This window comes from Giraffa tippelskirchi, chromosome 1 (assembly GCF_054371585.1).
Source record: "Giraffa tippelskirchi isolate mGirTip1 chromosome 1, T2T-mGirTip1v1.2.pri, whole genome shotgun sequence".
In the NCBI taxonomy this organism is placed as follows: Eukaryota; Metazoa; Chordata; class Mammalia; order Artiodactyla; family Giraffidae; genus Giraffa; species Giraffa tippelskirchi.
In genome coordinates, this window is record NC_137275.1 from 121,263,163 (window position 1) to 121,290,701 (window position 27,539).

A 27,539-nucleotide genomic window follows, 5' to 3' on the forward strand; every position below is an offset into this window, starting at 1 on the left:
GAAAGCTGGAACATGTGCTTTAGAGCCGCACACTCTGTCACCAAAAGCCCTAGGTCGTCATCCCATTTTTAGACTCGGAAGAGTGAGGAAGCCCAACTTCTTCCCTGGGGCCCTGGGCTTTTAACCTGGTTTCACACGCAGAGCTGGCCTGAGCGTGCGGCCAGGTCCAGCAGCAAGCAGACCAGTTTAGCTTCTTGGTTTTGTTCCCACCGCATGCCCTGCACCCTGCAGCCAGGCCATCCCCAATGGAAAATGTGCTGCACGGTTTTCACACACCATGAGACCTGCCTATGGTTACTTTCACGAAGCTGTCTGCTCCCTGAGAACAGAAACTTCCCTGCAGCTGCTGTACCCAGCACAGGCCAGGCCCAACGTTACAGAGGCAGGCTCTGGCTGAGTTCATGATGATGTGGCTAAGCCGGTGGTCCAAATATCAAGACTCATTTGTCGCTGTGTGATTATAGAATGATTAAAGACTAGCCGGTTTTAAAAATCTTAGACCTCTGAGTGTAGCAAATGTATCTGATTTTATTCTGGGTAAAAAGAGAAAAAAACAACAAACAAACAAAAACAAAACAAAACCAGTGTGCTTGGGGAGGGACGCAGCAGGGAGGCCAGAGTCTTGATGTCCAGCTTGTCTACCTCTTGCTCCGGGCTGTGCAGCCTCCTTTGGGGCTTGGAGCGCCCACTGCTGGGCGGGCAGGAGTCGGCAAGCGAGGAGGTGGGACACAGGTTGAGGGAGCTCACAGATTTACGACGACGAAGGTTGCCTAAGCTCCCCCTGCACACTCTGCTCTCAATCTCCTCGACCCGCTGCTCCGTGTTCTCCTTCTCTTCTTGGATCAACCTAAAATAGAATAAAACTCTTCACCTGCCTTTGTCAGCAGAGGAACGTGTCTGGACAACAAATTTGGGCTTGCATTGTGTCACGATTAGCAAATTCCAGGAACAGTTGCTCAACTAACATCTCAGCAAAAAGGTAGGACTTTCCCTCTTTTCAACAGTCTCAAACTTAGAATAATTATCATTGAGTCTTACAAAGTGGCCCCTGATCATTCACGTTTGATTTGACTGATTTACTCTAACATTCTGACGGGGCCTGGGTGGCGCCTCTCTCCCTGTGAGGAGATACCTGAAGTTGACAACCTTCACCTTCCCTGCTCTCAGGGCAGAGATGCACGGCAGTGCCTCAAGTCTTTTCCACTGGGAATCAGGAACTCTGTATAATCAAACAGCAATTCACGAACAAGCTGGAGTTTCTAAACACAAGTCTCCAGACCAGATGAAGTGCTGAGTTGATTTTTTTTTTTTTAAGGTTCTATACATACAAACGCATCACTTGATGCAGTTCTCCACCAGCTTTGTGTGAGTTTCTGGATTCATGTCAATGTGCTGCATTAACCTATAATTCATGGTTACTGCTTTTCTCCCCTAATGTGTCGTGGATGATTTTATATAGCAGTTTAAATACTCGATTATGCAAATAAAATGATTTTCAAATTTAACTACAAGATTCTTACAGGTCGTAACCTCTCCAGTTTCACTTCTGCTTATACATACTGGAAGTTTTTCACCATTGATAACAAGTTGATGGACAGCATTTGCCATTTACATCAAGTTAACTTGTGGCATAAGGAAAAATCACCTTTACCTGACAACGTGCTGTAAAAATAAAAATATTAATATATAACCGTTCCAGATTACCTGCGGGGACGGGGAAAGACAATCTTTCTGAGCTGTCTGTGCTCAAAGCTGGCCCACAGAGCAGTCTGTCTACGGCGTCAGAAGTGCAGGCGGCACCACCTGCGTTTGCTGGTTGGCCGTCACCCCCGCCTTTCCCCCGGGTCCCCCGTGCTCGGCCGACAGGAACAGGCACCTCGGCCTGGGCTGACGTGACAAGAACAATCTGAGCAGCGGCTCTGCCAGGTCCTGTGCAGAGTCACCGGCCTGCGACCAACTCTGAACGTGGACTCGGGACAGGAGGCACGGCTGTGCGGGTGTGGTACCAGGCAGATCTCGGGGCCCCCAGCCACCCGGCTGCACCCAGACCCAAGGCCCCCTGTTCACCACGAGGCCGGCCTTTGGATTCTAGCCCGTTTTGTAAATTGTTATAACTGCCAAGACGGTGTCTAAGGAAAACATCTTCAATATACTGATGAGATGAGAAAAACTCAAACACATGTCCTTGGACCACTGTCTTACTTACAACAAGCTGATCTTCACACTGTATTAACTTTAAAAGGAAAATGCAGATCTGAGTGGGAATTTGCCAACCCCAAAACCCCAGCTTTTCTGTTCTAGGTGGCTTTTCACCAGAATGTGGGCGGCTCCGAAGGACACAGGAGGGCGAACCCTCGGTGCCGGAGGGTGCACGGGCCACAGGGGGACACCGCCTTGGCACCTCACCCACCTTGGGGCTCAGAGCTGAGAGGGGAACAGCCCACGGCGCCTCCCCACAGAGTGCTGACACCACACTGTGGACAGAACGCCCTGGCTGACTGAGCTCTATAATCAAGAGTGATCTCGGAACTGAAAATTCTTGAAGCAGACCTGAAGTCAGTTTTCTTACTAGGGAACACTCAGACTTGTCTAAGGAGAACAGCTCCTCAGAGAAACCAAGTTTCCAGGAAGCTGGGCTCGGGCGCACCCACCGGATCTCTCCGCTGATGCCGTCCAGCTGCTCCTGAAGCATCGCAGTCAGAGTCTCGGCATCGCCCTGCCCGCTGGGCGACAGCAGAGCAGCCGAGCTGAAGAGGGTGGCCCTGTCGCCCTCGCCGTCAGACACGTCCACGTCACTCTCGAACGCCTGGGCCACGCTGGCCGGCACGCTGGCTTCCTTGGCGCGCTCGCAGTCCTGTTTCTTCGGGGTCTGCACCTGGGCACGAGAGGACCACGTCTCGTCAGTGACCACGATTTTACATGGAAGCCCTGACTTTGGATAAACGGGCCATGCTTATGAGACACTGCCATCTATTCAGCGAGCAGCACTGAAGAAACGGGCAGGAGGAGAATCCAGTTCCTAGATGGCCTGGTGACATTCAGGTCTTAGCGTGGACGGAAGGCAATCCTGTGAGGTTTTTCGTAAGGGTGGGCTGATGGAGTCAGAGACAAAAACCAAAAATTAAAAAAAATACATCCATGCTTTCTTCAGCCAGGCTGAAGGAAAAGAAAAAAAAAATCCTTCAGCTCCGCAGCCGCTGGGTCCACCTCAGCCATCATCACTTGTACTAGTTCACCGAGGAGTGCAGTCCTCGCAGGTTCCCAGCCCTCCGTTTTCCAGGCTGGTCTGAACACCTCAGACAGGAGTGAGCAGGGGCGGCCAGGGGACGGGAGGGCCAGCCACCCGCGGCTCTCCTCTCGGGACACAGGCACTTGGGCTGTTCTGGGGGACGGCCCCTCACACCGCAGGGGCGGCTCTGTCATCAGAGATGCCCGGGAGAGTGCCTGCTGGGCCCCATGCCGCTCTTCCACTCTCACACCTCACACCCTTCTCTCTGCAAATCTCCCCCCTGCCCCACTCTCAACCCAGGTCCTGCCTTCTTTTCCCAGACATGACCTCAAAGCAACCGAGGGGCAGCCTTCAGGGGCTGGTTCGACGGCTCCCTATCCCCCGTTGTCTGTGCCCTCGCCCTCTCTCTTCGTCACAATCCCTCCCCAGGGCTGGGCCACCCCCTTCGCTGGCTCCAGCACCTCCTGCCATCATTCTTGCTCCGCTCCAGTGAACCAGCTGCCTATGGGTTCACCCCCATCAGCCCGGTCAGCACGTCCTCTCCCTTCTCTCACCTTAAAATCACACAATGGGAACCAGCAGATTCCTCCTCCAGGGCTCCCTGCAGCACCCACTGCAGGTCTCTGAAAGCTCCCTGGGAGCGGCCTCTACTGTCCCCTGCCCCACCCAGTCTCCAGCTCTCTGCAAGCAGGTGGTGTGCCCCACCCCGCAGGGCAGTTCCCCGGGGGCGTCAAGGAACCCATGTTATCAAGCCCCCTCCCCTCCTTGCCCCCGCAGCATGTCTCTCCCTGGGCTCCAGGCCCCTCCCTCTCTGGGGTTATTCCTCAGTCCCTCGTGCCCCTTCTCAACCTTGGAATGTGGGGCACCCCACGGCTCTACTCTTGTACCCCATCTCTCTCCACCAGCATATGCCTGGTGACTTTACCGTGCTCGTGCCTTTAAATGCCATCTGTATGCCCACGACCCTGAGTCCTCTCCCGGATCCAGGCCGGAACACTCAGCTGCTGACCTGACACGTCCCCTGGACATCTGACGGGCTCGTCCACTTGAACAGGGCTGAGGTCGGCTCTTAGCTCCCCACCCCAGTGCCCTCCTCACCTCAGGAAACAGGCTCCGGCCTCGAGCTGCTCAGGCCTGAGCCCGGGGTCCTCCCTGATGCGGCCCTCTCTCTCCCTTATCTCCACTTGTTGACAGGACCCCTGATCTATCTCCGAGTGGCTACTTCTCTTCCTGCCTCCGGGTCTCTGTTCAAGGTCACCCTCCTGGTGTCACCTCGCTGGCCACCCTGTTCACACACGATCGTCCCCCCTCCTCAGACAACTCGGGCACTCTGGTCTCCTTTCTCTGCTCATTACTGTCCGACAGGCTGCGTGGGTTTAAAAATGGGTCCACAAATTCTTCCATCCTCTTCCCTTCAAGAGGCAGAGGGGGCAACTCCTGCTCAGCCCCTGAGCGAGGCAGGACTTCGCAGCTCACTCTCGCAAACAGAACTGAAGGTGTGCGGCTTCCGAGACCGGGGCGCAAAAGGCCCCGGGCTACATCCCGCGCTCTCGCTCTCAGAGGGTGTTCTGAGGAAAGCCAGGCCATGAAGCGGTCCACACAGCAGGGACCTGGGCCTCTCCCTACCAGCCAGGTGAGTCTGAAAGCCTGCCATCCAGCCCTGGGGGGCCTTCCCATGTCTGTGCCCTCAGGAGGCCCTGAACCAGGCCCACCTGCAACAATGCACAGAAACGGTGCTCTGTGACCTGCTCACTGGGACGTCACTAAGCTTTGCAGTGATTCCTTACGTCGCAGTGGATCAAGAATGCACACGGGTTTTAATTCACTGCTGGAGTCCTTCTTCTGACGATGTCTGGCCCCAACTAGCTGCTCACTGAATATGGAAGCTCAAACACAGACATGTATGAAAAAATTCATGCCATGAATGAGGCAAAAAGATAAAGGCACTTAAACTTCCAATGAGAATTCTTCTCACTATAAGATGATGGATATGTGTATCCAGTTACTCGTAGGACGATTTCAAAACTGTGCTAATTAGTACCATGCTGGGCCTCGCAGTAGGCCACAAGTTATCAGAATTGGTTCTTTTAAGAAAAAAAAAGCATGTCTTCAAAGTAAACTCTTAGCCAGAAAAAGGAAAATGGGAAGACATAAAGCGATCTATCAACGCTTTGTTCCAAACCCATCTCAGGACCGCAGTGTGAGGGTGCAGGTGCCTCACAAGGTGCCCACCAGGGACGGGCAGGGGGCGGGGGGGTCCTTGCCTTGGACGGCTCGTCACGCAGCGCGGCCAACTGGCCTTTCTGGGGGCACCGCAGCACCGCCCCGCTGCCGGAGGAGTCTGCCGGCCCATCTGCCACAGGGAACCTGAAGTCCAGGGCGCTGTCCAAGTGGGGTTGGCTGAAACACACGGGAGACAAGAGCGCTGTTAGAAGGAACGAGAGCTCACTCTGTCAGTCAAGCCAGAGCCTGTCAATTTGGAAAATCGGCAATTTCAGAGAAAAGGGCCCCCGGGAGGGCACTGCCCTCCTGGCTCCAACAGGAACAGGCCACCTGCTGCCCCGCAACCACTCAGGGCTCAGCCCACCATCTGCAAAACTCCCATATGGGGGGAAGGCAGTGCTGACGCGAGGGTGTGGAGCTGACTAGGACGGGATCAGCTGTCTGGGGCTGGGGCGTCCGTGGTCCCCTCGGAGCCCACCCTCAGGTCCTAGGGCGGGGCCTGCACCTTCTCTGCTTTCTCCTTGGCACCCGCACCTCCCCTCCGGCCCGCGCCTGCTCTGACCTCCCTCTCCCGCGTCATGTCCGTGGATCACAATCACCCGTCTACCTGGAACATTTTCTGCACCGCTCTCAGCGCTTCTAAAGGTGCCTCAGACAACCAGCAGCAGAAAGCCCTGAGACCCACAGCTCCGAGCTGAGCCGCACTGGTGTCTCCCATCAAAAGCAGAGATGAGCATGTCACCAGACTCTGGGCGGAACAAGGCCCAGCACAGATGCTCAGGCCCTGAGCACTAAGACTTGGGCCTGCTGGTGCCAGGAGCTCACTCAGGAGGGGCCTGCTGAGAGACGGTGCGGCCCCGCTTTGACTGTGAGCCGCCTACACTGCAGGACCGCCCGGGGTCTGCTCAGTCTTATCTCTGGGAAGAGGGTGGCGCCTTCACCTGCAGGAGTCCCTAAACCCGGGAGACAGAGCCCTCCTCCGAGGACAGGACACCCCATACGTCTGCAGAGCGGCCAGGCCAACCACCGGTCAGCCTGCTCGGGTTCACACGCTGCTCTGCTCAACAGTTTTGCGAGGAAAACTGTGCTGCGCTGAGATGGAAATCTGGACTCTCCCCGAGCCACACCTGTCTTCCCTCCCGGCTCCCCCACCTCCTGAGGGAAACACTCCTTTCTCTGCTCGACTTCTACCCAAGGGCCCGGGGCCAGACCACACTTGGGAATTGGGTGGGAGGTACGACACAGTCCCGCTGTGGACTGCGGACACTCGAGGGTCCTCTGAAGGCCACAAAGGTCTCTGGGTGTGTCGCCCCCCAACCATCACCTCCCAGTCCCCTCGTGGAGTGCAGCCTCCATCTCTCTCTCCCTCTTCACCCGAGGCTCTTTCCTCTGGGAGAAGGTCTCAGAGACAAGGTGACCATTTCCACTGGGAGGTCCTGCCAAATACGCCGAGCCTGCCCTGACTGTGAGCCAGCTTTTCTGTCCCCACTCCCTCCCTCCTGAGCCAGCATAGTGCCCCCTACCCAGTCCACACTGCCCGCAAGCCCTGTTCCAAGGCCCCCCTGTGCTGCCAAGTCCCTGCATGAGCCCTTGAGAGCTGCCTCCTGGACACACCCCTCCCCTGCACCAGCCTTTCTGGCTCTGCCTTTGTCTCAAATGATATCCCCTTACTCTAGAAGAAGGCTGGGCAGGGGCCCTGGACCGCGAGCATCCCCTAAGCACACAAACACAGAAATATGCGTGTGGGCTCCAAACTGTCTCCTAAATCGGGATTCAAGCAGCAGTCGATTTCCTACATATGAATGAATGTCACCAGTTAAGCACTTCAATAACCTTTGCTAAAGTTTCTCTCTTACTTGTGACCATTTTCCATGCAGAAGCCAAAGAAACATTTAAATACTTAATAAGAATTACTGCCGCTACAACAACGAGGAAGAAAAAATCAGGATGCTCAGTAATCTGCTTGCCTCATTCACAAGCCAGGTGATTCCTCCCACCGCAGCCAATGGCCAAGTCACGTCTCAGTCTCCATTCACGTAGAAAAGACTACAGGTCATTAACCTTCTGCGACTTTAAAGAAACATCAGTGTCACAGTCTGTCAGGTCCCTCAAATGAATACACCCATATATCAACTGGGCCGCCCCCTACTTCCAAACCTCCGCCTGTGGTTTTGAGTTTTGTCAATACTGTGACCACCACTCTCCCCGGTACCAAGTTCGACCCTGAGGAACGATGCTTGTCTCTTCCCTCTCGCTGGCCATGAAGCTACAGGCTCCTTGAGGTGCGACCATGAGCGACACCCAGTCATACTGTCCACACACCAGACAGGCCCTTGTCACATTCGACAGTGCTGAGGGGAGCTGCCCAGGGGAGGGCCCTACCCGTGGTGGAGGGGAGCCCCTCCCAGGATCATCTGGTCCACTTCGGCTCTCAGGGTTTCCAGGTTTTTAATCAGCTGGTCCTACGAGAGAGCAAATGACACAGCCTGCACCGCTTGCTTTCCGGATGTAAAATGACTTGCACCAAAATGTGCGTAACAGGTTACGTTAGTCGTTATCAACTCCGAACATTTTAATTCTGAGGAAATGTACTCTAAGCGTCCCAGAGCAAATGTAAACACTCAGAACAATAGTAACCCTTATAAACCATAATGAATTAGAAGTTACATCTCAGGTGTAGAAAAGCTTCTGGAGGTATCATGGCAAGCCATGAACAACGATGAAGGCTGTAGAGAGAAGCTGGACTTGGGGCGGGGGCTCGGGTCGGGGGGACAGGACTCACTCTATTGCCCTCGCTCCTCTCACTGCTTTAAAGTGTTTCCATGGAGCTCACATTCATTCCTCTACACCCCACTTCACTTCCTCACGGGGTAAAACAAGTCAAACGGGCCAAGTTTCCGAGTCGCTCGACTCAACCTGGCAGCTCTGTGCTGTCGGCCACGGCAGTCAATCACCTCGTGCAGCCACTGAGGACGAGACACAGGCCGGTGCAAAGCTCGATGCGGAAATCACACAGATTTCAAGACTCGCGGTGAAAAAAGTATGGAAGTAGCTCGTTCGTTTTTAGGAAAGTTTAGACTGTGTGTGTGGCTCGTATTATCTTTCTGACGGACAGCACTGTCCACGGGAAAGGCTCACGCTTTGTCTCAGCTTTCGGGTGAACCCAGAAAGGACTACTCAGAATTCTGAACCACACACAACGGCCACACACTCTAAATCCACCTATAATGCAAACACATTCAATGTTCAAAACCAGAAATGCTATACGTGTTACAGCAGTAGACTGGCCAGGAGGAAAAGGTAACTCGACTTCCACTAAGCATCTGTAGTAACTGTAACAATGAACCCAGCTCAATTCAGCTCTTAACACATTTCTGAAGGATTTAGAGATTTAAGTACCTGGTAGTTTTGCATTTCTTCTAATTCCTTTATCGCGTTTTCAACTCTCCGTTGGAAAGAATTCTGAAAAAGACACACACAGTGCTTTAGAGTCAATAGTCACAGACGTCGCGTGGACTGCGGAGGGCTCCTCTTCCGTCTGAAAGCGAAAAGCACCTCGGGAGGAGCGGCAGAGTGAAGTGCTGGCACGAGGCCGGATGACAACTTTTAACGCTCACTTGTACACAGACAATCTCCTGCTTCCCCGACTGATCTTCGAGATACAAGGACACCAGGTCCCTGGGCTAAGTGAAACTGCTTTATACTTGCTTTCAGCTCTTGCAGTTCAGTGGTCACTCAGGAAACAGGCGCAGGGTACTTATGCCAAATTCAAACCTGAGACAAAACTCTCCCCACCTCAGGCCCAGCCCACAGGTCAGGGTGACGTGAGGGGAGCCCTGTGTGGTCTCTGGTGAGGTGTGTGTCACCTTGGGTTTTGTGGGGGAAAAACGTGCCGTAGCACTTGTAGTGACCATGGGTCCCTCTCAGACAAGCGTCGCCCAAGCGCCGACCTCGGGGAAGGTTCTGGGCCTTGTCTTTAGGGCACTGGTGCAGCTGGGGCAGGTTTTCACCAAGACTGAACCCGACTGTTGCCCACCGAGCTGCTCTGATGGAGCTTCTCAGACACTTTCCAAAGCAAATGAAACGAGAGGAGGCTGGAGCTGGCATATGAGAAAGCTTGCGTTTACTTGCTTCATTCTTTTCTATCACATTATATAAAAGATCCCGAACTAAACTTCTTGATTTGGCTGCGTCGGGCCTTAGCTGCATCACGCAGGACTCCTTTGACGAGACTGCCGCCTGGCACGTGGGACCTTAGCTCCCCAACCAGGGATCGAACCTGCATCCCTGACCTTGCAAGGCAGGCTCTCAGCCACTGGACTGCCAGCAAAGCCACAGAAATCAACTTCTAAGAAAGAAACGAAGGGGTGAGGGTGGATATAGAAGAAAGTTCTCACACGGTGGCTGGCAACACCGGGGCCGTCGGTGGATCCAGCTCCCTGATGCTTTCTGTAAGGGTTGTGGGCACACATCTAGGTCTGTTCCTGTACACACTGCCTGTGGAAGCTGTCACGCTTATTGACTAGCATGAGATGCTGCTACTCAATTATTCGTAACCATGAAAGACACTCACTCTGGGGCCCTCTATGGGAACAGTTTTCCGACTCCTGTCCTGGAGATCCCCCCCCGCACACACAGACTGGGCCGGGCCAGGCCAGGCCCAGATGCGCCTCTTTGTAAAGGGGCCGTGGGGCTGGCTCACCTTATCCTCCGGAGCCGCCATCCTCTCCTTCAGATGAAGCTGAAGCCTCTCATCTGATCCGGACAGAACCTTATCCTCAGTATGTTCTTCATGCATGTTTTCTCTCTGCCTCACCTAAAACAGGAAACACAAAAACTCATAAACTGCAAGAGCAACTACGGTCGTTCTTTTAAAAGCACTGGGGAGCCGCGACGTGAGCGGCCTATGCCCCGGTTCCCGAGGCGGACCCCTCCCACGGCCACCCCTGGTGGGCTCTTGAGCATCACCAGAGCAGACGGGCAGGTGCAGAGGGAGGCTGGGACTTCACTTGTCGAAGGTCACTCCCAACGCTTCTCTTCGGCACAGCACCTGGGGGACCTTAGTGTCACTAGCCATTTCCTGTCGAAGGGGCTCCGAAGGCAAGCACATTTACACTCAGAAACAAGGAGACTTTAAAGGCGATCGGCTTACACACACGTAGGTGAAGGAATTTCTCAGTACATAAACAGAAGCTTGAGTCTGGATTAAGGGGGTAAAATGAATTCAATTGGTAAAGTAAAAGGTGAGAAAATTCATTTTGGGAAAAAAGTCAGTGGAGATAGACTTTCACTAATTTTTCTTTATATGCAACATCACTTGCATTCTTTGTAATGATTGCTGCTCTTCAGCGGCTCAGTTGTGTCTGACTCTTTGTGAGCCCATGGACTGCAGCACGCTAGGCTTCCCTGTCCTTCACTATCTCCCAGAAGTTGCTCAAACTCACATCCATCGAGTGAGTGATGCCATCCAACCATCTCGTCCTCTGTCGCACCTACTCCTCCTGCCTTCGATCTTTCCCAGCATCAGTGTCTTTTCCAATGAGTCAGTTCTTTGCATCAGGTGGCCAAAGTATGGAAGCTTCGGCTTCAGCATCAGTCCTTCCAATGAATATTCAGGACTGATTTCCTTTAGGATTGATTGGTTTGATCTCAGTGAAGTCCAGGGGACTCTCAAGAGTCTTCTCCAACACCTCAGTTCAAAAGCATCGATTCTTTGACGCTCAGTCTTCTCTACGGTCCAACTCTCACGTCCATACATGACTACGGCAAAAACCATAGCTTTAACTAGGTGTTCCTTTGATGGCAACGTAATGTCTCTGCTTTTTAATATGCTGTCTAGTTTGGTCATAGCTTTGCTTCCAATGATAATTCATATTCAATTCAGTTCACTTGCTCAGTCATGTCTGACTGTGCGATCCCACGGACTGCAGCATGCCAGGCTTCCCTGTCCATCACCAACTCCCAGAACTTGCTCAAACTCATGTCCACTGAGTGGGTGATGCCATCCAACCATCTCATCCTCTGTCATCCACTCTCTTCCTGCCTTCAATCTTTCCCAGCATCAGGGTCTTTTCCAATTTGAAAATTCATATGAAAACACTGGAAATAATTACCTCAAGCAATTTTTAAATGTAATAACAAAGTTGGCAAATCTGTGTTTTATAAAATGAGCATCAATTTCACCGTTTAGAAAGCTGTTTTAGGACCTACTGTATAAAAAAAAAATGCAGAGAAGACACAAGAATGATATATTTGAGACTGGCCCTGTGTTAGAAATTGCTGAGGCTGATTGACGGGTCATGGGTATTTATTATCCTACTGCATCCACGTTTGTGCATGTTTGAAATTTTCCATCGTAAAAACTTAAAAAACAGGTTCTTTTCTGTTAAATATTGTCTGTTAAAACAGAGTCTTCTCCAGCAACACAATTCGAAAGCATCAATTCTTCAGTGTTCAGCCTTCTTCGTGGTCCAACTCTCACATCCATACGTGACTACTGGAAAAACGATAGCTTTGACTCCATGGACCCTTGTCGGCAAAGTGACGTCTCTGCTTTTTAATATGCTGTCTAGGTTTGTCATCGATTTCCAGGGAGCAAGCATTTTTTTTGAATCTCATGGCTGCAGTGATTTTTGAGCCCATGGAAATAAAACCTGTCACAACTTCCACAATAAGGCATCGGCATTCAAATATTTTTAAAGCAAAACAAAAGTTGACTTTGAATTGGCTTAGTCATAAACAGCACCCCAATCTCAACAGCCTCTGAGCAGCAGTTCTGAAAGTAAGGAAGTACACCCCTGATCGGGAGACACTGAGCTCTCTGCCGAGGCGGGGAGAGCGCCTCACTGCGGGTCTCCTGATGGGAGTCAGAACCACTGCCCCCTGGGAGCCCGCGTGTGAGGCTCTGTAGTCCAGGCCCAAGAACACTGGTATGGTGGGGACCGTACTGACCCCTGAGGCTGGACCTGGGTTCATTTCCCCACTCCATTTCCTAGATGGTCTGTATCGCCGTGTGGACAACCCTTCTCGGAAACCTCCCTCAGACTCGCTCATGCGAGCCTCCACCATCGCCCTTTCCTGATGCGCCTTCTGTCCCAGCACAACTACGGTTCTCCTCCTGCCTAGGAGCAGCCATCCTACACACACACCCTGTCTGGACCAGCAGTTTGGCATATGGGACTTCAGCGCCACGTCTGAGGCAAGCAGCTCCACATCTGGGCGCCATGCCTTCAGTTTCATGAGCCCCGGGCTGGCACCCTCAGCTTTGTTTGCGGGGCAGTCGGGAGGTCCACCTGTATCCCGAGCAGCTCGCCGGACTGGATGGTCAGAGCAACAAGCAGCCTCCTTGAACGTGGGGACGCCCTGGCCCCTGCCCACCGCCTATGGGCGACCACCTCTGGCCTTGCTCCCGAGGAGGTGGGTGCCCGGATCAGCAGACGGGCCACACACGCACACACTCCGCGGCAGAGACGGGAGCAGCGGAGAACGGCAGCGCCGGCCCCCGCCCAAGCCGCATGTCCGGCCCAGACGCGGCCTCCCCGTCAGCACACGCACCGGCTGCAGCTCCTTGTCCTTCTCCTCCAGTTGGGCCTCCATCTGGCGCAGCCTCTCCTCGATGTTGCCGTGTCCCTCCTCCGCCTGTCGGCCAAGAACAGCGTCAGCTCCGCTCGCAACAACACTGTCCTGACGACATGCGGGCTGTGACCACAGGGGCGGCAAGCGGGCCATGCTCTGGGTGGACCACTGGCCCCGGGTTCGCGGGGGACACGCCCGCACGCCGGCTCACGCAGCCTGCACAGCTTCGCGTGTGACACGTGGGTGACGCAGGGTGCTGGTGACCGGCTCGTGAGAGGAGACGTGCGCCCCCCCCACCCCGGGCCCCACAACCGCGGCCGCTGCGCCCCCTCCTCAGACTGCCTGTGGCGAGCCAGCGTGGGCAGCAGGCAGCGGCAAGCACGGGACGCATGAGGGCATGCGTTCTGCCTTCCTAAGCTGGAAGGTAAGTTCCAACAGTTTAGCCTCCTTATGGCAGAGCTTCTGGAAGACAAAAGGTCAGACTACGAGGCCGACCGGGGACAGACAGCACAGATGCCAGCGGAGAGAAGAAGCCAGCCTTGAGAGGAAGATCACAGGCAGAAGGGCGCTCCCCTTGCGCCTGTTAGTGACCCTGCTCTGGGGGGTTTGCCAGCAGCCCCACCGCCGGCTTCCCGCGACCGGCCGGCCCCTCTGCCGCTCACTGAGCTCCGGGCAACGCTCCCACAGCCGCGCCACAACAGGCCCAGCCCGCTTCTCCGTGCCCAGACAGTGCCCGCCGGCAGCGCAGGGCCACGCCTTTCCTGCCAGAAGGACGGGGTGGCTGGCTGGCTGGCTGTGGGGACAATGCCCCCAGCAGCGCCACATCTCCGGGACGCGGCCTCTCACCCTCCGGCTTCCGGGGACGGCGAGCTGGGAGTGGGGCCCCTGGTCTGCACATGCCCCGCTCTGACGTCTTCAGCAAGTGTATGAATAAAGACTTAAAGCTGTGTTCACTGCAGAGCTATTTAAGCCATCTCTTCAACGAGAATGGGATTTTTCTAGGTCTCTATCCTGCTAGGATTTGAGTTGCTGACTGAACTCTGAGCAGCAGTGACTCGGAGCTGAAGTGTCCTGGGGACACACACAACACAGGACAAAACTGGAGGGAAATGAACGTATGGATGACACACAAGCGGGGACTGTCTGACACTCAGGGAGCACTCCCATCTCGGACGGGCAGCACGACCCCCGCGTCTGCGCTTGTTTGTGGACTGAGCAGCATGGGCAGGGGCACGGAGGGACAGCGCAGGAACAGGAGCCAGTAAGCCTCAGCAAACCACAGCAAGTAAAAACCCTAATCAGACTGGAGCTCTAACCCTGCCTTTTGTCACAGTGACCCCAGTTCCCAACAGGCTGCCGTGAAGTTCCCTGCTGCTGATTAGGGTTTGTACTTGCTGTGGTTTGCTGAGGCTTACTGGCTCCTGTTCCTGTGCTGTCCCTCCGTGCCCCTGCCCATGCTGCTCAGTCCACAAACGAGCGCAGAAGCGTGGCCAAGAGGAGCTAGGCCGGGCCGGGCCGGGCCGGTCTGGGGGCCGGGGGCAGGGGGCCGGGAGCTGGGGGCAGCAACCGACAGGGGCTAGGCCGGGCCGGGGGCCGGGGCGGCGGCCGAGAGGGGCTAGGCCGGGCCGGGGTCCGGGGGCGGCGGCCAACAGGGCCTAGGCCGGGTCGGGGCCCGGGGGCTGGGGGCGGCGGCCGAGAGGGGCTAGGCCAGGTCAGGGCCCGGGGGCTGGGGGCGGCGGCCGAGAGGGCCTAGGCCGGGCCGGGGCCCGGGGGCGGCGGCCGACAGGGTCTAGGCCGGGCCGGGGGCCGGGGGCGGCGGCCGACAGGGGCTAGGCCGGGCCGGGGGCCGGGGGCTGGGGGCCGGGGGGCGAGAGGGGCTAGGCCGGGCCGGGGGCCGGGGGCCGGGGGCGGTGGCCGAGAGGGGCTAGGCCAGGTCGGGGCCCGGGGGCTGGGGGCGGCGGCCGAGAGGGCCTAGGCCGGGCCGGGGCCCGGGGGCGGCGGCCGACAGGGTCTAGGCCGGGCCGGGGGGCCGGGGGCGGCGGCCGACAGGGGCTAGGCCGGGCCGGGGGCCGGGGGCTGGGGGCCGGGGGGCGAGAGGGGCTAGGCCGGGCCGGGGGCCGGGGGCCGGGGGCGGTGGCCGAGAGGGACGAGGCCGGGCCGGGGGCCGGGGGCCGGGGGCCGGCGGCGGCGGCCAACAGGGCCTAGGCCGGGCCGGGGCCCGGGGGCGGCGGCCGACAGGGGCTAGGCCGGGCCGGGGGCCGGGGGCCGGGGGCCGGGGGCCGGGGGCCGGGGGCGGCGGCCAACAGGGCCTAGGCCGGGTCGGGGCCCGGGGGCTGGGGGCTGGGGGCGGCGGCCGAGAGGGGCTAGGCCGGGCCGGGGGCCGGGGGCCAGGGGCCGGGGGCGGTGGCCGAGAAGGGCTAGGCCGGGTCGGGGCCCGGGGGCGGCGGCGGCCGCCGAAAGGGGCTAGGCCGGGCCGGGGGCCGGGGGCCGGGGGCGGCGGCCGACAGGGGCTAGGCCGGGCCGGGGGCCGGGGGCCGGGGGCCGGGGGCCGGGGGCCGGGGACCGGGGGCGGCAGCCGAGAGGGGCTAGGCCAGGCCGGGAGCTGGGGCCGGCGGCGGCGGTGGTGGCGGCAAGAGGAATTACCCAAGGCCCAAGGTAAGAGAAACCCAAGTAAGACGGTAAGTGTTGCGAGAGGGCATCAGAGGGCAGACACACTAAAACTAAAACTACAGAAAACTAGCTAATCTGATCACACGGACCACAGCCTTGTCTATCTCAATGAAACTAAGCCATGCCGTGTGGGGCCACCCAAGACGGATGGGTCATGGTGGAGAGGTCTGACAGATTGTGGTCCACTGGAGAAGGGCATGGCAAACCACTTCAGTATTCTTGCCTTGAGAACCCCATGAACAGTATGAAAAGACAAAAGGATAGGACCCTGAAAGATGAACTCCCCAGGTCAGTAGGTGCCCAATATGCTAATGGAGATCAGTGGAGAAATAACTCCAGAAAGAATGATGGGATGGAGCCAAAGCAAAAACGATACCCAACTGTGGATGTGAGTGGTGATAGACGCAAAGTCCGATGCTGTAAAGAGCAATATTGCATAGGAACCTGGAATGTTAGGTCCGTGAATCAAGGCAAACTGGAAGTGGTCAAACAGGAGATGGCAAGAGTGAACGTTGACATTCTAGGAATCAGCGAACTAAGATGGACTGGAATGGGTGAATTTAACTCAGATGACCATTGTATCTACTACTGTGGGCAAGAATCCCTTAGAAGAAATGGAGTAGCCATCATGGTCAACAAAAGAGTCCGAAATGCAGTACTTGCATGCAATCTCAAAAAAGACAGAATGATCTCTGTTCGTTTCCAAGGCAAACCATTCAATATCACGGTAATCCAAGTCTATGCCCCGACCAGTAACGCCGAAGAAGCTGAAGTTGAACGGTTCTATGAAGACCTACAAGACCTTTTAGAACTAACACCCAAAAAAGATGTCCTTTTCATTATAGGGGACTGGAATGCAAAAGTAGGAAGTCAAGAAACACCTGGCGTAACAGGCAAGTTTGGCCTTGGAGTACAGAATGAAGCAGGGCAAAGGCTAATCGAGTTTGCCACGAGAACGCACTGGTGATAGCAAACACCCTATTCCAACAACACAAGAGAAGACTCTACACGTGGACATCACCAGATGGTCAACACCGAAATCAGACTGATTATATTCTTTGCAGCCAAAGATGGAGAAGCTCTATACAGTCAGCAAAAACAAGACCAGGAGCAGACTGTGGCTCAGATCATGAACTGCTTATTGCCAAATTCAGACTTAAATTGAAGAAAGTAGGGAAAACCACTAGACCATTCAGGTATGACCTAGATCAAATCCCTTATGACTATACAGTGGAAGTGACAAACAGATTTAAGGGACTAGACCTGATAGACAGAGTGCCTGATGAACTATGGACAGAGGTTCGTGACACTGTACAGGAGACAGGGATCAAGAAAATCCCCATGGAAAAGAAATGCAAAAAAGCAAAATGGCTGTCTGAGGAGGCCTTACAGATAGCTGGGAAGAGAAGAGAAGCGAAAAGCAAAGGAGAAAAGGAAAGATATTCTCCTCTGAATGCAGAGTTCCAAAGAATAGCAAAGAGAGATAAGAAAGCCTTCCTCAGCGATCAATGCAAACAAATAGAGGAAAACAACAGATTGGGAAAGGCTAGAGACCTCTTCAAGAAAATTAGAGATACCAACGGAACATTTCATGCAAAGATAGGCTCGATAAAGGACAGAAATGGTATGGACCTAACAGAAGCAGAAGATATTAAGAAGAGGTGGCAAGAATACGCAGAAGAACTGTACAAAAAAGATCTTCACGACCCAGATAATCACGGTGGTGTGATCACTCACCTAGAGCCAGACATCCTGGAATGTGAAGTCAAGTGGGCCTTAGAAAGCATCACTACGAACAAAGCTAGTGGAGGTGATGGAATTCCAGTTGAGCTATTTCAAATCCTCAAACGTGATGCTGTGAAAGTGCTGCACTCGATATGCCAGCAAATTTGGAAAACTCAGCAGTGGCCACAGGACTGGAAAAGGTCAGTTTTCGTTCCAATACCAAAGAAAGGCAATGCCAAAGAATGCTCAAACTACCGCACAATTGCACTCATCTCACATGCTAGTTAAGTAATGCTCAAAATTCTCCAAGCCAGGCTTCAGCAATACGTGAACCGTGAACTTCCAGATGTTCAAGCTGGTTTTAGAAAAGGCAGAGGAACCAGAGATCAAATTGCCAATATCCACTGGATCATCGAAAAAGCAAGAGAGTTCCAGAAAAACATCTATTTCTGCTTTATTGACTATGCCAAAGCCTTTGACTGTGTGGATCACAATAAACTGTGGAAAATTCTGAAAGAGATGGGAATACCAGACCACCTGACCTGTCTCTTGAGAAACCTGTATGCAGGTCAGGAAGCAACAGTTAGAACTGGACATGGAACAACAGACTGGTTCCAAATAGGAAAAGGAGGACGTCAAGGCTGTATATTGTCACCCTGCTTATTTAACTTATATGCAGAGTACATCATGAGAAACGCTGGGCTGGAAGAAACACAAGCTGGAATCAAGATTGCCGGGAGAAATATCAATAATCTCAGATATGCAGATGACACCACCCTTATGGCAGAAAGTGAAGAAGAACTAAAGAGCCTCTTGATGAAGGTGAAGGAGGAGAGTGAAAAAATTGACTTAAAGCTCAACGTTCAGAAAACTAAGATCATGGCATCTGGTCCCATCACTCCATGGGAAATAGATGGGGAAACAGTGGAAACAGTGTCAGACTTTACTTTTTTGGGCTCCAGAATCACTGCTGATGGTGACTGCAGCCATGAAATTAAAAGACGCTTACTCCTTGGAAGGAAGGTTATGGCCGACCTAGACAGCATGTTTAAAAGCAGAGACATTACTTTGCCAACAAAAGTCCGTCTAGTCAAGGCTATGGTTTTTCCAGTGGTCATGTATGGATGTGAGAGTTGGACGGTGAAGAAAGCTGAGCGCCGCAGAATTGATGCTTTTGAACTGTGGTGTTGGAGAAGACTCTTGAGAGTCCCTTGGACTGCAAGGAGATCCAATCAGTCCATCCTAAAAGAGATCAATCCTGGGTGTTCATTGGAAGGTCTGATGTTGAAGCTGAAACTCCAATACTTTGGCCACCTCATGCCAAGGGTTGACTCATTGGAAAAGACCCTAATGCTGAGTAGGGTTGGGGGCGGGAGGAGAAGGGGACGACAGAGGATGAGATGGTTGGATGGCATCACCGACTCGATGGACATGGGTTTGGGTAGACTCCAGGAGTTGGTGATGGACAGAGAGGCCTGGCGTGTTGCAGTTCATGGGGTCGCAGAGAGTTGGACACGACTGAGCGACTGAACTGAACTCTGCTCTTTCAGGAAAAACGCTAACAAGCCAACAGATTCACGTTCAAGTAAAACTAAAGAGTCAGGAGTGGAATTCCACAAAATGGTTACACCAAATCCCAAATAATTCAAACCTGTAAGTTGCAGTCACCCCCAATTTTTAAAAAATGGATTTCCTTCCAGTACCGCTTTTTTACCATGATGTACATCCACACTTTTGAACGCAGTATTTTAGGGGCATAAGAGCTTTACACTGGGACTTGATTTCCAACGTGGGAGTCACATGAAAAGGTCTTTACCTTCCTTCCTCCCTCAGGAATTCACTACTATAAAAGTCAGACACAGTTCAGTAAAAGCCATTACCTGTAGATGCATAGAATCCTTATTTGCGATTTCATTTTCAACTTTATCACTGAGGTCGTGCACAGAGGTGGCTTCACGCTGTGTGGCGAGGTAGCGTTTCTCAAGGGTAGTGATTCTCGCCTCCATGTCCGTGTTCTGGGCCATGGCCTATAGCGGGCGTTGCAGAGTAGAAAAGGTAAGTCATTATCACACAACACTCCAATACACTTAAGAGTAAAACAGTTGGACTAAATCCTAAGTCTCAAATCACACATAAAGTTGGCATCCTCAAAATTAAACTCCTAGACAGGGCCCTTTTCTCAGACTTGAGCAGAAACGTGCCTACTTCAAATGTCACATTTGCCACGACTGGCACCCATCTGTCTTAACGTTCTGTCTGGCCACTCGGTTTATCAAGCTTCTTTTCTATATAATAAACCCAAACAGCAAACAAAAAGTATACTAAACTACCCTGTTATTGCAAGAATTCCAGGAGGAAAGGTATCTGGCATGAAGTCAGGACCTCAGGAGTCAGGAGTGTGGTGGGCTACAGTCCACAGGGTCACAAGGACTTGGACATGACTGAGCACGTACGCAGGCAACGCTTTTTAACCATATAAAACTCTTGACTTCGTACAGAAAAAATGTATTTACAAAAATTCAAGAAGCTCAAAAGTCAACTAGTTACATAAATACGTGCATCATCCACCTAACCAGGCAGCAAGTGTACAAATCCAGGACGGCCGGGTGGCTGGTACCTTCTCGCCCAGGGCCTTGTGGTGCTCGAAGAGTGACTTCAGTGCCCTGAGCACCTCCACCTCGCTGGTCATGCCGGCTGGGGACGTGCGGAGGGACGGCACGTACCGGGAAACCAGGCGCTCCAGGTGCTCCAGCAGCAGCTGCAGGGCGGGGCCAAAGGAGCACCGTCAACCTCATTCTTGAACTCAGGGTCAATAACTCCTCTCAGCCACACGCTAAAGCTGAAACCACGCTAAGGCAAGTCGGAATCCTGCCAGTTCAGTCTCAACTTAGAGTGGACTTCCCCAGTGGCCCAGTAGGTTAAGACTCCGCACTTCGGCAGGGGACATAGGTTTTAATCCCTGGTCGGGGAACTAAGATCCCACACAAAGTGGAGCATGGACAAAAATGTAAGTTAAGAGAATTCTCCCCTCAAACGTACTAAAATGACATCAGCTCTCATCATAAATTTGAAGCAAGGTATGAGAACCCCGAACTGATCCCCCTTGGTCTGCTCAGTGGGAAGATGTGAAAAATGACTTGAAAACCAGACCGAGTTTAAAGACAGCAACACAGAGCCCAGTGGTGACCCCCGCGGGGCAAATGGCAACACGTGAGAATCCCCCTACTGACCCTGGTGTTGCTCCTTTCCGCTTTCAGCTCAGCAATTTCTTCTTCTCGTTCAAGCAGCTGCTCCCTGCATACATTGAGTTCTTTAGTAAGTTCTATAAACTCCTAGAAGACAGTGAAATGAGTAAGTAACTAAATGCAAACACAAATTAAAAAGAGAGCGAGCCGCTGAACATTGACCCTGTCAAGTCTCTCCAGGCTCCACACAAAGGATCTCCTTGTCCCTCCAGAGAAGAGGGGGTCCCCCTGACCCCCAGACCACACAGACCACCACAACTCAGACCGGCCTGCAGCCTCCACCTCGACCTGGCAGGCACGCGCCAGGGGAGAACCCGGAATCCAAGCCTGCCTTCTCAAGACCCAGGGACGTCTGAGAAACTTTCCTAAACAGAAATCCTAACAACAAAGTGGATAAAGAGATTCTTAAATGACACCCAGACAAGTGACCTGGAACCACTGGGGAGAGTGAAGAACAAAGGTAAGGTCTACAAGGCCACCAGGCTTTGGAGTGTTCCTCTGGGAAAAAGGCTGATGGCACCCCAAGGCCATCCGTTAGCCTGACTCCACTGAAGTCACCCAGTCATTCAATAAACTGGTTAAAATGTTAAATTCACGTTATATGTATTTTACCACAATTTGCGTGCACACGGGGCCGTCCACGTGCTGAACTTGCTCAAACTAAACCACACGGAGTCTTTCATTCTTCTGTTTTTCTTTGCAGAAATACAAAAATCCTGGGCTATGTATCCCCTACTACATACTGAGTATTCAGCACCCAGAACAGTGCCCAACTCTTGTGAGAGGCATGTAGTAGACATGTGAGGCTATGAGGGTGTATGTTATACACGTAAAGCAGTAGGTACCAGTCATTAAAATACTGGACCCACTCGTCTGTGCTTTGTAAGATGGGAGACGTTAAGGGGCTTAGCATTTCTGCTTCAAGGACTGACTCTCTAGCTCGATCCACAGGCCCCAGAGACTCCTCCAGCCAGTATATCCCTTCTTTGGAAGAGGGGAGATAATAAGGGGCTTCGCCTTTCTGCTTCAAGGACTGACTCCATAGCTCAGTCCACGTGCCCCAGTGACTCCTCCAGCCAGTGTTGCCCTTCTTGTGGGGCCCCCGCCCATCCTCCACGCAGCACCTGCACAACCTCTTACAAGGTCCACCTGCTGGGGTCCATCCTGCCCACTAAGGCCAAACGCCCTGGCCGGCAAGGCCCACAACCGTGCTAACAAAATCAAACACAAAGCCAACGCTTTGCCGGCTGAGGGCCAATCTAATGGGCCCAGACCCCGGCTGCTCTCACCTCAGGCCACTCTGCTTCCAGGACTTGGGCCGAGGCCAAGTTCTTCCTCCTCTTGGCCTTTGCCTTGGGCTTGCAGCACTGGAAAAGCCCCCAAAGGCGGGTCTTTCTGCGACCCATCCTCGCGGATGGGGGCAGCCCCCCACTAGGGGGCAACTGCTGATTCACAATCAGATGCCTCAGCACCCGAGCTATCACCACCGATCTCACACAATGACCACCGCTATTCACACTACAACCACCCCACTCTCACACCCCGCTCTCACACACACAGCTCTCACACTATGACCACTGCTCTCACACTATGTCCACCAGCACCGGTGTCTCAAGAAGAAATGGCACGAAGGCTCTGCCTCCAGCACGTCTCCCTGGAGCCCGGAACCTGGAACCCACTGAGTCACAAGGGGCTCCGTGGTAACAGGGGGGCTGGCCTCAGGCCCACCAGCAAGGGCACACAGAAGGGGGAGGGGCTGCCAAAAAGACGGCAGGTGAGTGTGGGGTGCGGGAGAAGGAAGGCCGTGCCCACAGCTCAGGCCTACCGTCAAACATGATCCTGCAAGGTACTGGTTCACAGTCGAACCGAACAGGATGAACTGCTTCAGAAACCACCACCACTAGGAATGAGCGTATCTTCTAAGTGGACTTCTGCCCCTCCACCCGCTAAACAAGCCTCCAGGGAGGCTAGTGAAAGGGCACCCCTGAACTCAAGGGCGTCCCCAGAACCCACCCAGGTGAGGAGGACTCACCACACTAGCTGCCCCTCACTCTCACCCTGAGCTCGGTCCTCCCTGACTGACTCTCTCAATCGAGCTCAGCAAGGGCTTGACCAACCTCACTCCAGGCACTTAAAATGAACCCACAGTGGGTACAGGGGTTCACTCAACCTGCTGCGAACTCGCTCTCTTAACTTCGACCCTGGGCGGTCAGACAACTCTGCCCTGTGAGGGCTGCATGGTGGAGGTTCAGGGGTGTCCCTGCCTCGAGCCCCGACAGCCAGCCCCTCCCAGGCCCCGCCAGGTGCTGCCCCTTCCTCCGCCCCCGAGTCCCCCACGCCCCTCTCCCGGCTCCACTCCCACCCTCACGGCTCCCCACTCACCGGGGCACAGGCCACACTGCTCCTGGCTCAGCCGGGACCTCTGCTGTCACTTGAAGACCTCAGTCCCGAGGGTGCTTGGGGTCCTATATCCACCCATCTCAGCAATTACAGACTCTGGGAGAGACACAGGACAGTTTGGGGTGCCGCCCGCAGTTCACCCTCAACACATTCTGGTTTTTTTGGCTTTATCTACTGGAGTTTTCTGAGATGTCTTTTGAAAACCTCAACTGTTGCTTTCAAAGAGACTGTAAAATCACTGCTCAAATTTAAGAATCAAATCTTCATTTTCAACCTTCACGTGAAACTGGAGGGAAGACTAAAAGCAGTCATATTTTCAAACTGAAAAAGCAAACCCGCATGTGACCACGTCACAGAATACACGTCACCGAACCCCTTCCTCCTCAGCCTTCTCCTCCACCACCAGCCGCTCAGGATACAGCAGTGGGAGCGGCGTGAGGTCAGCCTGGGGCAGTTGGGGCTCTGCTAGTGCAGGAGATGGAAGAGATGTGGGTTCGATCCCTGGGTTGGAATGATCCCTAGAGGAGGGCATGGTAACCCACTCCAGTATTCTTGCCTGGAGATTCCCATGGACTGAGGAGCCTGGCAGGCTCCTCAGGCCATGGGGTTGCAAAGAGTTGGACATGATTCAAGCCACTGAGCACGCATAGACAGGTGCTCCGCAGCCTCCCTGGGCCAGTGGGTGCCCTGCTGGGCAGCACAACCTCTCAGATGTCTCAGGGTGGGTCAACCTGGCCCTGAGCAACCAGGGAGGAGAGAGGATGGTGGAGGAGGGAAGGACAGGGAGGTGTTAGGGGCCACTGGTAGAGGACAAAGGGGTGCAGGGAGGGAATTCGAGTCCTGATGGTCCAGGGACAAGCCGTCCCCTCTCTGAGTTGCCCTAACAGCTATGGAGACAGAAATTAGGCCACTAATTCTGTCACTCCTCCCTCCACTCCTGATCCACTGCCCAGGAGAAAAACACTCACTTTCAGTGGCGTCTCTTGGAACCAGCAGCCATCTTCTCCTCTGAGATCCTTCAGGGGCTGCTGGTTTCTGTAAAACACAATGGAGAGCAGCCTTGGTCTTCATCGAGGATCCTAGATTACAGAACTGAGCCTAGTAAACATTGTTCTGAAATTCTGGCAGATGCAGCCATAAGCAAAACAAAACCAATGCAGGATCTTTGAAGGGAGTGGACAAAAGAGTCATTATTGTATGTATGGTTGTATTCTTATCAAACTCGAATGGTTCAACACTAATACCTAAATGTGAATGTATGGATGGATGAATGTTAAAAATTATAACAGGCAATAAATTCTATAATGAATTATGAGTTGGATAAACTCATAAGGTTACAGAACACTGTAATACAAAGATACATCCTCAACAAGAAATGAGAAATTTACCAAAGAAAAACACACATGGAGTTGAGGGATTATAAAACGCTTCACTTAAAATGCTAAATCTTTTCATAAGAAAAATATAGAATACCTGAAAGATCTCAATTCCTTCTAGATTAATTTATAAATTAAGGTAATACTCAAAAACCTCAAAGCTATTGAAGTGATAGGACTCCAAACTGTAGATGTCACTGTATGTGTGTGTGTGCATATATGTACACATATATATTATATATATGTCTTTAGTCACTCAGTCATATCTGATTCTTTGCGACCCCGTGGACTGTAGCCTGCTGGGCTCCTCTGTCCATGGGGATTCTCCAGGCAAGAATACTGGAGTGGGTTGCCATGCCCCACACACACACATATACACAGTGAAAATACTTCTATATGTTGACAAAGAAATTTTACTTCAAGTAGATTCAACTTAATCATACTTTTGAAATAAATGTGAAATTCCTACTATGATGAGGAATGGCTTAAAAGGCTGTAACAATCACACAGACAAATATTAGGTAGCTCTGACTCCATCACTGGGTCAGTCATGGGAGGAGTCATCACCCTTCGGCTGCCCTGTTCTAGACCAGGGATGTGGTGAGAACAAGACAGAGGATCAACAGCATCAGAGCTGCCAGTGGACCAGAACAGGGCTTGGGCTCCCTTCCCCTCCATGCCCTGGTCTCCCTCCAGAGCAGGGAGTGGGGCTCCCTTCCCTCCATGCCCTGGTCTCCCTCCATCACCACCTCCCCAGAGGAGAGGAGACCTGACCAGCATTGCCTCTCCCTGTCTCTACCACAGCCCGAGCAAGCAGAAGGGCCAGAGCCCCACACTCACCAACAGACAGACTGCTTGCTTCATCTTGGGACTGGGCGTTGTCTTCTGTCAGCTTTTCCTGCCAAGGGACCAGAAGAGAAAGGGAATCTCCATTGGTCAGCGTATTGTTGTGGGCATGGTCCCGAGTCCCAGACCCTCTTGGGGGACACATAAGCACCAGAAAAGGGCCTTGAGAAAGCAAGGCGCTGACCCAGGAGTCACAAACCCACAAACCCCTACAGTATCTGGGGGGACACAGTGGGTTCTGCCTTCCCACCTACTCCTGTGCTTTGCCCCCCAAGTGGGCATAGACTCAGCACATCTGGGCTCTGCTGATGGCACCCAGACTCGGATGTGATGCTAAGGGGATCTGAGCACCCCTGCCTGACACCCTCCATGCCTCTGGGTCCAGGGTTACAGAGTGAGGGTGTCTCAAACAGTAAGGACAGGGCCGGGGCTGCCAACCGGCCTTAGGACAGCTCTCAACAGGCCCGTCTCCCTCCTACAGTCAGCCTAGAGCCCCCAGGCCAGTTGAGAGAGTCAGGGACAACAGTAGAGGACAAACCAGGGACCGTGTCCACCCTGGGCTTTGTTGTGGGGGGAAAGCAGTGACTGAGGGTCTGATGCTGCCAGATGCTGGAGAAACCGACTCACCTCGTGGCAACACTCACTCAAGCGACCTAGAAGAGAAGAGACATCCGCTGAGTGGTGGGGACAGCCCTCTTGCCACACCTCCCTCCCTAGGGACAGGGTGCAGGCTGGGGGCTCAGACACTGAACAGAGCCCCGGGCCTGTGACGGCAAGCGGGACATTCCGAGTCTGGAGAACCCTCAGGGAAGAGAAGGGAGAAAAGGAAATAAAATGAAAAATCTCTGTGCAGCGCTCCTGAACCACCTTCTTCTCCTGCCTCCTCCCACCAGACTCGGCCAGGGGGAAGAGGGGACCGTCAGCTGAGTTGGGGGGACCGATGTGATCACGGTTTGGTAGGACCTGGTGAGGTGGGAGGAGGAGGGGTTTCCTGGGGAAGAAGATCAGAGACAAGCCAGGAGGAACAGGAGGATTGGGGAGATGGAGGAGGGAGCCAGCACCTCCTCCTTCCCTTCTAGAACCTCACCTTTAAAGTATCAGCATACAGCACATCCGATTAGGATTAGGACAGTGCTGACTCCAAGTCCAGTTACCATTTTCATCACCAGTGAAGTGCATGAGGAGGGAGAGGGAGTGATGGGTAGTCTCTGGCTCATGGTTGCTCGCTCTCCAGGAACCAGGACCTCCCCATGGGCCAGGGTACTTGATTCTTGGTCCACACACTTGATGTTGCTCCAGGGCGTACAGTCCATGACCATGACCTTCCCATCAGGGCACCTGGGTACAGATACAGGGGGACTCATCAGGGACAGCTAGCTGCATGAGGAGAAAGAGGGGGTAGCCTCCTGTCCTGGGTCCCCTGACAAGACTGGAGAGGGGACAGGCTCCTGCTCTCTGCAGGGCAGGGTCCCCTCACTCCCCCTCACTGGGCAGGAGAAGGATCCAGGATTGTGTATTGTGGCTCCCGGGCTCCTGCTGAGTGTTCAGAGCTGTTCTTCAAGAGCTCTGTGAGGAGGGCCTCATCCAGGTCAAGGGTCAGAAGGGTATGGGCACAAGTCTGACTCATCTTCCAGTCAAACTTAAATACGAGGCCCTCTCATCCACCTGTTGACTCTTCCTACCAATCTCAGCCAACACTGGAGCGTCAGAGGACAGTGAATTACTATTGGCCACCGAGCCCCCCAACAGGAAAGATTCAGGTGCTACTGGGGAGCAAGGGCTGGGTGTGAGGCCTGGCGAGTTGGCTCCGGTTTTATAGGAACCTTGAAGGAGCACACACGTGGCCTCATGATGACTTCTGTCTGCTGTCAGCACTTCGGTCTTTCTAGGCCCCTCCTGAGGAGACGTGGGAAGGGGCCACTGGGAAAGCCGTGCAGGACAAACGGGGGTGGTGGGGAGCGCTGCTGCAGGCTCAGGAGACCCCACAGGCACAGGGGAGCTCTGAGAGGTGGGAGGGGCTTCACGGAAGCAGGAGAGAGACATGGGTACAAGGAAACTGGGGTCTCCTGTGGGTTGCAAGCCCCCTAGGCTCCTGTGTCTCACCCGGTGCTGCATTTTTGACAGAACTCAGGTGCATCTTCTCCACGGAAAGTGCCAGGTTTGCACTGACACTCAGTGTGCTTGGTGGAGGTGCAGCGGTTTTTTTCTTCTTCTCCTAGAGACCAAAGATAAGGTTTTGCTGTTTGTTGC

General features: G+C 53.8%; 1 protein-coding gene and 1 long non-coding RNA gene across 7 annotated transcripts; one reads left to right on the top strand and one right to left on the bottom strand.

Annotated features, from left to right (window-relative positions):
• Window positions 1–508: 508 nt before the first annotated feature.
• On the bottom strand, window positions 509–25,336 carry LOC145507564 (liprin-alpha-1-like). Of its 6 annotated transcripts, none has more exons than XM_081494354.1 (13): window positions 25,284–25,336; window positions 24,036–24,102; window positions 23,050–23,163; window positions 20,653–20,716; window positions 20,040–20,180; window positions 19,303–19,449; window positions 13,007–13,090; window positions 10,155–10,268; window positions 8,852–8,914; window positions 7,835–7,914; window positions 5,494–5,629; window positions 2,652–2,875; window positions 509–847 (listed from the first exon to the last, which is right to left on the bottom strand). In XM_081494354.1, exons 5-13 carry the CDS (start codon window positions 20,109–20,111, stop codon window positions 529–531), a joined length of 1,239 nt encoding a protein of 412 aa, XP_081350480.1. In that variant the 5' UTR covers window positions 20,112–20,180; window positions 20,653–20,716; window positions 23,050–23,163; window positions 24,036–24,102; window positions 25,284–25,336; the 3' UTR covers window positions 509–528. The 6 variants fall into 6 exon arrangements, with proteins under 6 accessions (XP_081350480.1, XP_081350469.1, XP_081350491.1 ...); XM_081494343.1 differs by having other exon boundaries at window positions 20,653–20,754; XM_081494365.1 differs by having other exon boundaries at window positions 20,649–20,754.
• LOC145507610 (uncharacterized) lies at window positions 22,406–26,141 on the top strand. Its single transcript, XR_014054975.1, has 2 exons — window positions 22,406–23,506; window positions 25,248–26,141. It is a non-coding gene; the product is annotated as an uncharacterized LOC145507610 (long non-coding RNA).
• Window positions 26,142–27,539: the final 1,398 nt, after the last annotated feature.